Consider the following 15,266-nt stretch of genomic DNA (forward strand, 5'->3'; position numbering starts at 1 on the left):
TGTTTTATAGATGTGGAATGTGGTTTTCTGAAATGCACAACTCTCTCACAGCATTTTGAAATAAACACGCTCGCACAGTATGACATTGCGTGTATGTAACTGTGATGGCTAATGTATGCTGACAGAGTATTTCTGTAGCTAGATTAAGCCAGCAGAGCAGTTTTGACTAAGAGATGCAAGAGGCTACTGTTAGACGACAGCTACCCCGTCACACCATGTTGTGACAAACTGTGCACTTATTTAGGTTGATGTTAACTTTGGCCACCTTCTACACATATCACCCAATGTTTGATGGGAAAGTACTCTCAGCTCCCTGGGGCACATTTTACAGAATGACACCCTTCAACTTGGTTGAGGAGCATCACATCATCACCTCTGTCATATCAGCAGTGGGTGACACTGATCATCTAATATATGTTATATAAAAATGTACTTATTTTTATTGATTCATCAACTAATATGTAGCCGTCATACTATTATGCAGATTCCCTTACGCTTCACTCCAGTATATCTTTGCATTTTTGTCCCTAGTGATGACATTTCCAGTTTGATTATTAAGTCTCCTACTTGTCTGTCTGTCAACAACAATTTAAGACACAGCTTGTCTAACTTTGTTAAAAACTTGGGGGAAGGCTGCATCTCATCGCTGTGATGCAGCATTTTCAGAATTGCACTGATTAGCCCAAAGGGGGCCGTGCAATTACTGGTCAAAACAAGTGGGCATATTTTGAACTGATTGTTCCAGAGGGGGACTGCACTATTTGTGACATGCTGCTGCCTTGTTTTTTGTTGATGTGGCTGTTGTTTTTCCCAGACTTTGTGCTTTATTTTCAGTTTAAGAAAAACTATTGTCTTTATCCGTTACTTTGCTTTGCTTATTACAACTTCTTTCCTTTCCTTTTTTTCTTCTATTCTCTTTTCCCATTTACTGTACGCTGTTATTTTGGATTGGTTTTTTAGTTCTCTGGCCTTTGTAATCATCACCCTCTCCTCCTCTCCTCTCCTCTCCTCTCCTCTCCTCTCCTCTCCTCTCCTCTCCTCTCCCCCTCTTCTTTGCTCTGCTCTCCTCTTCTGTCCTCTCCTCTCCTCTTCTGTCCTCTCCTCTCCTCTCCTCCCCTCTCCTCTCCTCTCCTTTGCTCTCATCTCCTCTCCTGTTCTCTCCTCTCTTCTCCTCTTGTTTGCTCTCATCTCCTCTTCTGTCCTCTGCTCTCCTCTCCTCTCCTCTCCTCTCCTCTCCTCTCCTCTCCTCTCCTCCCCTCTCCTCTCCTTTGCTCTCATCTCCTCTCCTGTTCTCTCCTCTCTTCTCCTCTTGTTTGCTCTCATCTCCTCTTCTGTCCTCTCCTCTCCTCTTCTGTCCTCTCCTCTCCCCCCCCTCTCCTCTCCTTTGCTCTCCTCTCCTCTTGTTTGCTCTCATCTGCTCTTCTTTGCTCTGCTCTGCACTCCTCTCCTGTTCTGTCCTCTCCTCTCCTGTTCTCTCCTCTCCTCTCCTCTCCTCTCCTCTCCTCTCTTCCACTGTCCGTCATGCTATTCCTCTGCGACCTCCTCATCTAAGCTCCCTTGTTCCTTTCTCTCTCTTGTTCTCCTTCTTTCAGCTTCCTCTGTTGCACTGAGCCTTCTCTCCTATTCTTCGTTTAACTTCTCTACCTTGTCGCTCTCCTTACACTCATCTTGCTTGACACACTCTCAGTTCATGCTCTCCTCTTCCTGCCAACCCTTCTGTCCCTTCTTTCTCTCCTCCTCTCCGTCCTTGTCCCTTCTCTATTCCTCCTGTCTCTCCCTCTCGCTCCTTTCTTTGAATCATATTGTTACTGTAATGGTCTAGTGCTTCAAGCCAAAGCTTTTAAATAGAAACGTGAATGAACACTGGTCGCTTCATGCTCACATACAAATACACACGGGTGTGTGTGTTTGTGTATAAGGCTCTGTCCCCCCCCCCCCCACCCGGTTCTCTGGGCTTTTCATACGCTCTCTCGCTCTCAACATTTCACATGCAAATGCGCGTATATAGAAAGCACACATGCACACATGCATGCAGAAACAAGGACACACAAGGTTAGGCAAGCAGCATATCTCAGTTCGGAGGCTGCACATGGAAGCGGCACAGAGAATTTCACATGCGATCTACGTTTGGGCAGCAAACATGAATTCTGCAACATGGACTGGAGTCGATTTGAGTCCTCTAAAACATTGCTGTCATAATGCATTCATCTTTTCCCCCTACTGGTGAGAGAGAGCATGGATGCCACCTAATGGTGAGAATGTACAGCAGTGACACAGCTGGGCTGTGTGGCGGATGGGGGAAGGGAAAGGGAGGATTGGAGAGGCTGGGTGTGTGATTGTGGGTGCATCGTGCAATGGTGTGAATGTGTATGTTTGGACGTGCATATGTATTTGTGCATGTCCATCACATCATATGGCCATGTATCTATCTGATGTCATTTAGCCTGATGACAAAAAAGTCATATTTTTGCTTCATGACACAGACCTGATGTTTTCTTATCAGCATGAACTGCCACACGCTGCGTTGTGTCGCATTTGTTCAAATTCTGATACAGACCACATGGATATGTGGGGATCCTGAGACGTGACAAATTAGCAGTTTGTAGTTGAGAGTTCAAATATTAAAGATTTAGTGACATAAAGTCACCTTCAGCCAGATATTTTAGGATATTTGTCAAGCATTGTGAAAACTAAAACGTGTTCAACAGAAGCAGAAGACCTAATACATCTTATTTCTCTGCTCTTTTTGACATATGTGTCTCTTTATAATGTAGTCAGATAGTCTTGTAACTTTAAATAGATATAAAAGCCACCCAAGTGAGATATACAAGTTATCATAAAGGCTTGAAGTGGAACTTTATCTTATGTGGGTGCCTCATAAAAGTTATTATGATGATTTAACTCTTAATCTACTATGTCTGTCTGTGTTTTCCAGCCTGGCCCAGATACCGCGTGCTGCGTGTGCAGGAGTTGGGCCAGTACAACCTGGAGATCCTGTCAGCTGATCTGTCTGATGACTCCCTGTACGAGTGCCAGGCCCCTGATGCCGCCCTGAGGTCCAGGAGGGCCAAACTTACCGTACTAAGTACGTTTGCGTGCATGTGTGTCAGGGCACATGTCTATATTTGTGATGATGTGTGTTTCTAACACTCCTCTACCGCTCCAGTCCCCCCAGACAACCCGGTGATCGATGGGGGTCCAGAGGTGTTGCTGAATGCGGGGGAGTCCTACAACCTGAGCTGTGTGTCTCGAGGGGCTAAACCACCTTCTATGATCGAGTGGCTTAAAGATGGTCTGCCTGTAGACGGGGCTGCCAGTACCACTGTAAGTCTAACAAAGAGACTGCGTTCGCCAAAACATACACTTTCAATTGTTTTTACAGTTACAGTATTTCATCTGTATTGTAAATGTTTCATCAATGCCTCTCTACCCTCCACCACATCATCAGGAAGTGCTTCCTGACAGGAAGAGGGTGACCACACGTAGCTACCTGCCCATCCAGCCTGTCGACACAGACACTGGGAGGAACTACAGCTGTGTGGCCACCAACCTGGCGGTTCCCACCGGCAAAAAAACAACTGTCACCCTCAACGTACACCGTAAGCAATTAAATGATAATGAGACAGGAGCTGATTTTTACTAAAGAGTATAAAGAGGGTCAGGCATAAGGGGGAAAACAAATATTTTTTATTCATTCTGCATTTCAAGAATAAAGTTAAAATGTTGAGAATAATGTCGAACAATAAAGTTGAACTTTCAGTATGCGCGCTAACACTAGTAGTTTGATTTATTTTGGACATTTCAACTTCATTCTCGGAATGCAAAATATTTCTTTCTTTATAAATTCCCCCCATGTTCCCTCCTTATGCCTGTTTCTAACACTCTTCCTTAGATTTGAACTTAAGACGTGTCAGGGTATTTGCAAAAACATAAGATATAATACATTGCTATATTACACAATTCTTTTAACATTTCAGACTAATAAAAAGCAACATGGCGTCATATTTTGAAACTTAAAACATCTGCCAGCCGCTGAATGTTTTATAGCTTTAACTAAGTAATGCATGGCAGCCATTTTACATCACACTGTCCTCCAGATTGCAGCATATATTAGATGTAATAAGGCTGTTGTTATGTGAGTCCCTCTCTCTCTCTCTTCCAGATCCACCGACAGTGACCTTGTCCATTGAGCCTCGCTCTGTCCTGGAGAGGGACAGAGTCACCTTCACCTGCCAGGCTCACGCCAACCCTCCTATTATGGGATACAGGTCTGCATTCGCATTCAAGCACATTCTCATTTTCACATTTTCACTGTTGTATTTCCTCTTCTTTAAGTTTAGATTAAAAAGTCCACGGTTTGTGTATTCTTAAATCTGCCTTTATTTATTATTTGTGGTTTGTGTCACATATGTTGTTCCAGGGTGTGTACATTGTCTCATTGTATATAACATGCGTTTTATTGTTTTAACTCCAGTTGGGCGAAGGGAGGCGTGTTGCTGCAGGGTGCCAGGGAGAGTGTGTTCACCACCAAGGCCGACCACTCCTTCTTCACTGAGCCCGTCTCCTGTCTGGTTTTCAACGCTGTGGGAAAGACCAACGTCAGCATCCTGGTGGACGTTCACTGTGAGTCATACAACACTTCATCTCACCTTGTTTCGTTGTTTCTGGCCCACTTCACTCACTACAGTCTGGAGTCAGAGGAATAAAGCACACCATTGTTGTGTTTCTTTTTCCTGTGAGCATTTTATCCCTTTTAGTCCTACTGCATTATTACTCAAGCACAACAAAGAACATGTCTCTCTCTCTCTCTCTCTCTCTCTCTCTCTCTGTTTCTGTGTCTACAGTCGGGCCAATTCTGTTGGTAGAGCCGGAGCCAAAAACAGTAGATGTTGACTCTGATGTCACCCTGAACTGCAAATGGGCTGGAAACCCTCCGCTCACACTCACCTGGTTCAAAAAGGGTTCAAACATGGTAAGAAGCTAAGAGCCCACGCTTTCCTCTGTTCTTGTTTTCACACCATTTTTACAGTTCACACTTTCTTCTCACGTGTTTACCAAAGCAGCCTGTCATTCAGGGAAAACATCTTGTTTGTACACCTAGATGTCTTTCTTTTCTGCTTCCCTGTCATGACCTATTTCTATCAATTGATATTCCTTTTATCACTTAAGCTGGGGTTACATATGATAACCTCAATGACTGTAATATATATATATATATATATATATATATATATATATATATATATATATATATATATAGTCAAATGAATAAATCTGCCTGCCGGTAACTTTAAAGTTTAGCTATTAATATGTTGTATCTTGATGTTTAAACCAAACAGAAATGTAAGTGTAGTTCATGATGTTGTGGTTTTACGGGGCTTGATGAGCTTTTGCTGGGAGGTGGATGTTGTTACCATTGCACAGAGCCAGGCTAGCTGTTTCCAGTCTTAATGCTAAGCTAAGATAATAATTGTCTGCTGGCTCTAGTTTCATATTTATAGTACAGACATGAGTGAATATAAAAATCACTGTTTTCTTGTTAACATCTACTGTGTACATCAACATACATCAAGCTGGCAAATAGTTGTGTATGTGAACATTAATACTTAATATTACTTAATAATATTGATAAACTTTGACCACTGGCCAGTTGCTCTGACTCTAATTAAAACTAGAGTTCAGATCAGGACTAAAGACAAGACTGAAAATAAATCTGCCTCATCACCATGAGCTGACTTACACCTACGTCTATGTAATGAGCCTCGTTCAGGTGCTTCTCCCTCTCTAGGTGATTACATATTCAGCCATCATTTTCCCAAAGCTAATTTTCCGATGGATGTGGTTGTTAGGCAACTGCAAAGTTAAAAGTGGATGTGCAAGTTTGCATTATTCGCCAGTTTGGGTCAGAGAAGGAGAACACGTATACTCAAATAAGGATCAGACATGCAAATATGCAACAAGATCTACTTATGTGCATGTGGGCTTTTATTTTGTTTATCCCCTTGTTTTGTTTTTTTTAGCAGATTTGTTTTGTTTATGTTTATGTTTTTTTTCACTCCCCCTCAGGTTCTGAGTAACAGCAACCAGCTGTATCTGAAGTCGGTGAGCCAAGCGGATGCGGGCCAGTATGTGTGTAAGGCCATCGTCCCACGGATTGGAGTAGGAGAGACCGAGGTCACGCTCACAGTCAACGGTCGGTAAACATCCACTCAATTTAATGTTTCACTGCCACTAGATGAAAATAATGTAGTTTCTAAAAGGTCAGCTTGTCAGTAATTGAAAAAAGAAATGTTGTATGTCCAAAGTGGTGGCCGTTTATTTTTAAAATAATGCAATTCCTCTTGAACAGCTTGGTAAGGTCAATGTCTTTTGAAAATATGATACAAATATGATATTTGCAGTTTGTTGTATTTTAAGTGTATTTTCTTTCTTTCTTTCTTTCACATGTACTTACATATCCTCTTATTTTTGACCAATGCAGGTCCCCCCACCATCTCCAGTGATTCTATCCAGTATGCAGTGAAAGGGGAGAGAGGAGAGGTGAAATGCTTCATAGCCAGTACACCTCCTCCAGATAAGATTGTAAGTAAAAATATAAGAAAATGGGGAAAAAAAACACTTTTACAAAACATTTCTTGAACCAAATTCACAATGAAAATATCCAAATTTCATCCCAGAATCAATTATTCAGACAAAAAAATCAGACAGAGCACAAGGTTGCACCTTTTAATCTGACAGCTATTTGTATTTTACAGTTACTGTACCTTCCTGTTCCTAAATGGCTCCACAACTGCACGGCAAAAGCTTTTAGGCACTGTCCCCCTTTTTTTTTTTTTTGTGGTGACTCACCGTTAAACTCTCACAGAATTTCCCTCCATCCTGTCATATAAACAAACCAACACTAACACAAAGCCGCTCCGCTTTTAGCTCCTGCGTCAGAAGTCAGCCTGGATGCTTTCTCCGCTCGGCTGTATCACACAGACGCCGCCGTAGTAGTTCCTCTGTGACTGATCCATCCTGACTCTCAGTGCGTGCTCCTAATGCAAGCGGCGGAGGTTGGGACAGAAAAAGATTTATAAAATATAAAGGAGTGAAGAGGAACAGTTGTCCTGGTAAATGCCACAGCCAGGAGATTATCCTTCTCTGCAATAAGTGGGCAGATTATGGGAACATGTGGTTTTATGCATAATTAACTCGCCTTAGTACAGTACTTCAGTGCTGAATAATACAGCTGCTTTTAGTGCCTTTAAAATTGGACAATGTGCAAGATTCTCGTAAGCTCAGTCACCACCATGCACCTCCACATCAGACACATACAAACTGTTGCTGGTTTTAGGAAGTCACGCAAAATATGTGTTTACATGTGAGTGTGTACTGGATGCAAATTTATTTGGTCTATTTCTGTCCTTCTACCTTCCTATAGTATGCGTTCAAGTTAGACATATATATATATATATATATATATATATATATATATATATATATATTGTTTTATCCTTTATTCAAGAGAAAGTACCATCACTCTCCTTTACAGATATTCATATTAATATTTCAGAGTCACAAAAACAACAGAAATACAAATACGGATCAATTAATAAATAAGCGGGGAAAAAACAAAAGATACAACAACAGGAATACTAGTATTTTTACTCACCTTTTGGGCAACTGGATAAGTTTTTTTTATTTTTTTTTAATCTAATACGGAACCTCAAACTTTATAGAATTCAATTGAGGTTTTTGTAAAATGTTTTACATATTGGATGCAAGAGAACAACTCATTAAACCACAGCCTGCCAGCAGCCGGTTAGCCTAGCATGGCACAAAGGGGGAAACAGCTAGCCTGGCTCTGAAGAGGTCATATATTGTTTATTTCACATTTCTCCCATTTTAGTTAAAAAAATATCCCTGTATGTGTACAGTACCAGAGTCAGCCTGTCTTATGCCCACCTAGTAGACTCAGCCTTGAGTAGCAACATATGTCATGTGACTTGTAAATGCTGTGTCTGGTGCTCTGACAGGAACAACATTCTGGTTACATGTAGAACTATTTAATATGGCAGAATAATGTGTGTGTCTAATCTGTGTGTACGCTTGAGTGCATTACTGCATGCATGTAACTTGACTGTGGGTAATTTGATAATTTACTGTATAATTGTACATCAGTTAAAAAAGTGTTATTATAGGTCTGTTATTATAGCTCTGTTTGCAAGTGTATAGATGCAGACACATATTTATTATCTGAATGAATAGAATTCTTTCAAACTATTTAAGTAGAAGTAATCTCTCTAAAATACACTACACTAACTGTGATATAATCTAATATGGCTTCCTGTGTGTGTGTGTGTGTGTGTGTGCTGCAGGTGTGGGCATGGAAAGAGAACGTGTGGGAGAAGGAGAAGGGGACGCTGCTGGAGAGGTACACGGTGGAGCAGAGCAAATCGTCAGCTGAGGGCGGCGGCGTCCTCTCCACCCTCACCATCAACAACGTGATGGAGTCCGACTTCCTGTCCACCTACAACTGCACGGCCTGGAACTCATTCGGCCCGGGCACCATGATCATCACACTGGAGGAGACTGGTGTGTTTTATGAATTCAATATTTTTCTATTTTATGAGATAGGGACGGAGACAGCATCTTGTGGCTTCATCACGAAAAGGAGAAAACGATTGATTTGATTTTCTAAAATGCTGAAGTTCAAACTGACAAGCCTAGACATATACAGCCTTAAATTAGTTACTGCATCATTTCTCTACAGTATATAACACTTTCTGTGTCTCTCTCACCCCCTCATTACAGAGCAAGTTCCAGTGGGGATAATAGCCGGTGGGACGGTGGTCTCCACCATCTTCCTATTCATCTTCCTTCTGGTCCTCGTTCTGATCTTCTATCGGCAGCGCAAAGGCAGTGAGTCATACCCTCCATGTGCCTAACACATACAGTATAAACACTTTTTAATGTCTGATACCAATACCGCAACCTTGAGTATGTGCTTATACCGATAACAATCTAGTACCGTCTTTCTCCCTCTCCACGGCACCATTCGAACATACAGGGTTCCTGCAGACCCTTTAAAAATCTACTTTTTTTAATATCCGTTGTACTGATTTTGTCCAGTATCTGACTGATACTGAGTATTGGATCATTCCTGATAAAGAACAGATCAGCATGTACAGTAGAAGTTTTCATGGTTTTTTTTAGATGATTTTGGTTTCAATGCTCATCGCTAGACCAAATAACTTGCAGCACTAAAGAAAATCAAACACCTACAACTCCCTCTCCACCATATGAATATAGGTACCCTCTGAACCTGCTCCTCCAGCTCATGAAAACACACCAGCCAAGATGCGTGTGTCCAGCTGTATTCAACCTTGCCGTGTTTTGCTTCCAGGTCGGCGCGGGGTCACGCTGGGTAAACCCGACATCAAGGTAGAGACGATAAACAAGGAGACCCACAGCTTAGAGGAGGACTCCGGCAGCGTGTCCACGGCTTCGCGCATGGTCAAGGCCATGTACTCGGTGAGCAGCAGCGGGATAATGTGTGCTTGGGCCGGACACTGTTTACACAGCCTGTAGTTGTAGAACAATCCCCTCAGATTAACTCAGTAACCTCTCCCTTCACCATACTGTACATTTTGACTGAAAACAAACTCTGTGTTTTCCCCTGTAACTACTCCTTTTAACACTTTTAATTCCATTTTCTCTTTCCTTGTCATATTCTGTTGCCTCCTTCCCTCTTCTGTTTTGTTATGGCACCTTCTTTCCTCCTTTTTGTTTTTGTTTTGTTTCGTTGTTTGACGGTTTAGTTTCTCCCCTCTGTGTCCTTCTCTCCTTCCAATCAGCCCTTTAAAGATGACATAGAGCTCAAGTCTGACCTCCGCAGCGACACCCTGGACACCCGCCAGGAGTATGACCTTAAGGTGAGCTCATTAAACACTCATTTATATCAAATCAGGAACCAAACTGACTACAAATTGTAAACAAACTGACTTTTTCCTCAAAAAAAGACTCAAGATACAGACAAGAGTCACAATCTCAGGTACAGAAAAAAAAGTATAAAAACACAGGTGTGTTAAATATTTAGTAGAAATTAGCCAAACATTGATAATAAAATGATGCCAAAGTCAAAGTGAGGTTGTGTGGAGTTCATTTTGGTGCAAGGTTTCATTCTAATTATACCTCAAAGGGCTGCAAATATCCTAATCATTACTGACATGGTGACTCTGAGTGATGACTTTCATCCAATGATGTACCGCGTTTCCTTTCCGGTGGAAGTGGTGTCACCCAGCATGACACTGAGAGTATCTACCAGCCAAACATTATAATCAGAGGAACTACATACAATTAGTTTTGAAAAGTTTGAGAGAAGCCTCATTCACTAATCTATAATCTGTGCTGACCAATAATTCATCTCCAAATGTTTGCTTCAGGTGCATTGACAATAACTGATTTTTCCTTTTAGATAACAGGTGTTGTCCCAAATGATAGTTCATCGCGACTCCACATCCACTGCAAAAGATTGAATTTGATGTTTTATATATGTGTGTGTAATACTAAAGTCAGATATGTTCTAAAAGTTGAGATTCCATCTAATAAAAACCCCAAATGGTATTTTTAAATCTCATGTTTATCCTCTAGAGGGTGCACATGTGCACCTGAAGTGGCCGGAGAAGACAAAGAAGAGGGATTTGAATAGAAAACTCCTGTTTGGTTTTTGACATTGGCCTGCAGATTATTTCAGTAATTGATGCCCCTTCATTTGACTGTAATGGATTATTATCCTCGACACAGTAATTAAGAGCATAATCTAACTGTTGTTAGCCAGCAAATAATGATTTATTATTTAAGATTTAGAAATAGGATTGCAGTCCAGTTATAACAATTCCACCTCCGGTACAAAACCCCTTGAGTCCCAAGCCTCAAGAATATTTAGACCTCTTTGTGTCCTATAAGCATTGTAGACTTAATGTTAGTGTTGCACCTAATAACTGTGAGAATATTAGAGTAGGATATTTAAGACAAAAATATATTGCAGTGCAGTGCAGTGACCCTATTTATCTGATTGTTTAGAAACTCATTTTGAAGATATTTAAACACACACAACCCCCTTCACCTGGCATGAATCATTTATACATGTATACATTGTGGGGCTGGGCTTATGTGATGAATGTATTTTCATGTGCAACGCTGCCAAAATGTTCTGCTGAAACTTCCCCCATGAATATTTTGTGAGGGCAAACACACCACCCCTCTAGCTGGAGTGCTGCCTTGGATCATCACTTTGAAGAAACACAGACATGAATCCACCCCAGGAGATGGTTGGATCACCTCGACAACAGCCTCAGCCAGACTGTTTTTTTTACTCTCCCCGCCGCCTCAAGCAGCAAATCAGTGAAGTTAGGGTAACAATAAGATGGCAGAATCATGTCAAAAATAACAGTAGAGCAACATAAAGGGGGTGTAGCTGGCAGGGGTAGCATCCTTTCTTCAACCGGACATTGTGCGATCATCGGCCATGTTGGCAGGGATCCACTCTGCTGGAGAGAGAAGCCTGGAGGAAAAAGTTGACACTTAAACTCATGAAAGCTTTCAGCAAAATGGTCAAATCAGAATTTCAGTTTATTTTTTCTTGTTAACCCGGTCAAAGGAATTCTCCTTTTAGTGTAGGGTAAAGTACATTCATTTCTTGTATGCAATGTGTACTCATCATTGTGCCCAAGAATATATATTTAAGAGAGGTACTAGAGAAGAAGATTCCACCCTGTTAACATTTACCAACACGTTTGAAAGTTTGAAAGCTCTAGGATGCCAGTTTTGGTGAATTACTGCGACAGTTGAAGCATGTAGTGTGCTAATGCAGTTAGTGTCATTAGAACTTTTGAGGACTTGTCTTCTCCATACTGTAACTTGATTTGCATACATTTCCCAAAAATCATTCTGATCTCAAGCAGCTGAGTCACAAAAAAAGAGCGCAGAGTGCCCTCGCAGCACAATCTGAAGGAATCTGTTCAACCTTTGACCTTCTACAAGAGGATTTGCCTTTGGGGATTTAAAGGAACAGAACAATTTTATTATAGAGCCCTTTTGACCTTAAGAATCTATGCACTATACAATTGGTATGTAAGGGATCATGTACAGCGAGCGGGTCAACAGCTACTTACTAAAGAAATCAATCATTTGACACCAAATATTGATTCAAAAAAGTTTTTATTGCATTTGCTTAAGGACTAAGTCTATAGCAAACACTGTATAATGCTCTAACTGACAAATCCAAATCAAGCAATAACAAAGCTGTGTAATGAAATAAACATTATTATTGTTTCCCTTATTATATCTTTTCTTAATGCCCATTCTTTGCCTTTGGCTATTTGTCTGTCTTCAGGACCCCACCAATGGCTACTACAACGTGCGAGCCTCCACCCACGATGAAGGCCGCCCTGCCTCCCGCTCCACCTTGCACTATTCTGACTACCGCTCCCCTCAAGGAACACCAGGGGGAGCCGCATCTATTAGCAGTAGTGCCGGAGGCTCAGGAGCCACGGCCAGCGGAGGAGCCCCTGGTCCCCCTGGACCCCTCACCTCCCCTGGCCGCCCCCAGGCCTGCTATGATCCCCGGCCCCCCTCTAGACTGTCCCACATCAGCTACGCCCAGTTCAACACCTTCACCCGTGGCCAGAGCCAGCAGCCCCCGCCTAACCCCGCCCCCATGGCCAGCGACTTCCCGGGAGACTGCAGCCTCCTGGACTCCACTTCCCAGCTGGCCTACGACAACTACGGATACCCCTCGCATTACCAGACCTACCGCATGGGTTTTGCCCCGTCCAGCCTGGCCCCGCTGGAGGCCTGCCCATCCTATGAAATGTATGGGGTGGGATCTGGGGTGGGATCTGGGGTGGGACCTGGGGTGGGACCTGGGGTGGGACCCGTGGTGGGAACAGGGATGGGCTCCGTCGTGGGGAGCCCTGTGGTCGGCGTGGGTCCCGGTGGTCCTGCTCCCTCAGGATCAGAGACTGGACTAGGGAAGTACGGCAGCTCCACTCGCTTCTCCTACACCTCGCAACAATCTGACTACTCCCACAGCCGACACACACAGAGGATGCAGACTCACGTGTGAGACAGAGAGACGCATAACCACCTCACAGTCTTAGCAGAGCATGAGGACGCATCTTATAAATAGTGTCACATCTAAAAACACGACACACAATCATAGATTTACACGCACACATTTTCACACACAAACACAGACTACAGAAACAGAAAAACATCACACACACCCATGCACAGAGTCAGAAGACCATGCCCGAGAGACAGAGAGAAAAAAAGACCAGTGGAAATTTAGTTTAGTGAGACAGGGAAGGGAAATTCCACACAATTTTGAATTCCCTCACTCCCCATGTGTTGTATATCTGAGCTCTGAAAGAGCGGACGGCGCAAGTCACAATCAAGACTGGGAAAGAGAGCAAGAACCAGAGAGAAGACAAGAGATCACAGATCTTTGGAGCCCTATAGCTTTTGCTATGAACTGACTTTGTAAATGATGAGAGAGAACGTCTTTAGGCAAAACTGACTGACTGTCAAATATGGAAAACGCTGATTGGGAAAAACCTCAACCAGTGGAAGTCATTTCTGGCCGCCATTTTTTTTTTTTTTTGCTGGTTGTCAATGATCATAGAGCACATATATATAGTATCCCAGAATGCCCTTCTGTACAGTGGTATATGCCATCATGCCTGTTAGGCAGCGTGTGTTGGGGTTGGGAGGGTGGTCATCATTTTGCACTGCATCTACAGTATTCATGCTTAGACGTCCCTTATCTATATCTGTGTAATGTCTTCTTTTTATTTGCACACCAGACTAGAGCTTTGTATTCTATTTTTTAACATTACAGAATTATTTTTGTCGATGTAAAACATGTAATGTGTATGTATGGACCAAAAGTTTGAACTTGAGCCCGATTACCTCGGGCGTTTGCCTGGGTGATTCCACTGAGATGGAGTGAAGAGTTGTGTCAACAGCAGAGCCTGAATTCAGGACGTGTTTCACATCAGAAGGGTGTATCAGTGTATAAAAGAAACCTAGTGCCAAGTGTTCATGTTGTTCTTCACCTCAAACCATGTATATGCAGTAGAAGCTCATTCTATTGGTGACTGTTGCTTTACAAACCAGGCTTTGGGCCTTGAGTCATTCCCAGACATTTTCGTAGGCTTGAGCTTTTTTTCTCTGAGCTCCTAACTACAAGCTTGGTGCAGACAGGGAGAAAAACACAGATGTTGGGTTTAGAACTGTGTGGCCTTATAGGGGAACATGTCGTACATTTCCATTTTGAATCATTCCTCATCGTCTGTCTGCCGAAATAGGCCAGAGGAGAATGTGTATTGAGAGGTTCAATGAAGGCGTGTCCACAATATTGACGTATAGTAGTGTATGACTGAGTGTGTGTGAGTGTGAGAGAGAGATCAAGAGGGAGTGTGTGGGCAGTGGCGCGCACATCGATTTGTACAGTGTGTTTGTATAGATGTGTGAATGACAGCAGTGTATGGGAAGCATACTGTAAACACGCAGCGCACGACTCGAGTGCGCGCGCGACTATTGTATGCATGTGTATACAGTATGTGTGTGTATGCATGTCTGTGTCTAAGTGTGCGGGTGTGTGCTTCAGTATATGTCCATATCATTTCTCTCACAATCCTGTTACAGTACTTTTATACCTCTGGTAGGACTGTATCCTGTATTATTGTGTCTTTGAATTTAGAAAATCCAATGTTTATCTTATTGTACTGTTCTTCGTAGCAGAGACAACTGTTCAAAAGATGTACAACAAACGTTATCAAACTCTCATTTTTTAATTTCATTATCTTCAATATTTTTTAAAAATGGTATGTAATTATTTTTCCACAGTATTACATAAATAAAAGCACTGTTTTTTATAAAAAGCTGAATTTTTCGTCTTTGGGGAGATGGGTTAAAATGGTCATGTTTGTTATTTTGGGTTAGAAATGGAGCCCCATTTTAGGGGGAATGGAGTTATATATCTGTGTTATATGTATAGGGTTTATTTAAAGAATAATATAATTTTTAAATTTACCTTTAATATCTCACATTCTGATTAGCCATCTTTTTCCATGGCAAACTCACAGTAAGGGCTCCTAATAGTGAGCAATAACAATGACTGCTGATATGACAATTTATCTATTGGCACACACACACATACAGGTGAGCGCACTATTGAACACAACTATTTTACACAACCTACTTAACAGTGTCCTTAT

General features: G+C 42.1%; 1 protein-coding gene across 1 annotated transcript in view; it reads left to right on the forward strand.

Annotated features, from left to right (window-relative positions):
* Window positions 1-14,921, forward strand: part of kirrel1a (kirre like nephrin family adhesion molecule 1a) — a 29,976-nt gene extending 15,055 nt beyond the window's left edge. The window contains exons 3-15 of the mRNA XM_029454852.1: window positions 2,936-3,085; window positions 3,167-3,324; window positions 3,449-3,599; window positions 4,163-4,268; window positions 4,475-4,623; window positions 4,845-4,972; window positions 6,067-6,193; window positions 6,482-6,582; window positions 8,361-8,577; window positions 8,797-8,904; window positions 9,389-9,516; window positions 9,804-9,917; window positions 12,380-14,921. Coding sequence (XP_029310712.1) covers window positions 2,936-3,085; window positions 3,167-3,324; window positions 3,449-3,599; window positions 4,163-4,268; window positions 4,475-4,623; window positions 4,845-4,972; window positions 6,067-6,193; window positions 6,482-6,582; window positions 8,361-8,577; window positions 8,797-8,904; window positions 9,389-9,516; window positions 9,804-9,917; window positions 12,380-13,111 — 2,369 coding nt within the window. The 3' untranslated portion in view covers window positions 13,112-14,921. The remainder of the gene's footprint in view (window positions 1-2,935; window positions 3,086-3,166; window positions 3,325-3,448; window positions 3,600-4,162; window positions 4,269-4,474; window positions 4,624-4,844; window positions 4,973-6,066; window positions 6,194-6,481; window positions 6,583-8,360; window positions 8,578-8,796; window positions 8,905-9,388; window positions 9,517-9,803; window positions 9,918-12,379) is intronic.
* The last annotated feature ends 345 nt before the right edge of the window (window positions 14,922-15,266 follow it).

Source organism: Cottoperca gobio, chromosome 18, assembly GCF_900634415.1.
Source record: "Cottoperca gobio chromosome 18, fCotGob3.1, whole genome shotgun sequence".
Taxonomy (NCBI): Eukaryota; Metazoa; Chordata; class Actinopteri; order Perciformes; family Bovichtidae; genus Cottoperca; species Cottoperca gobio.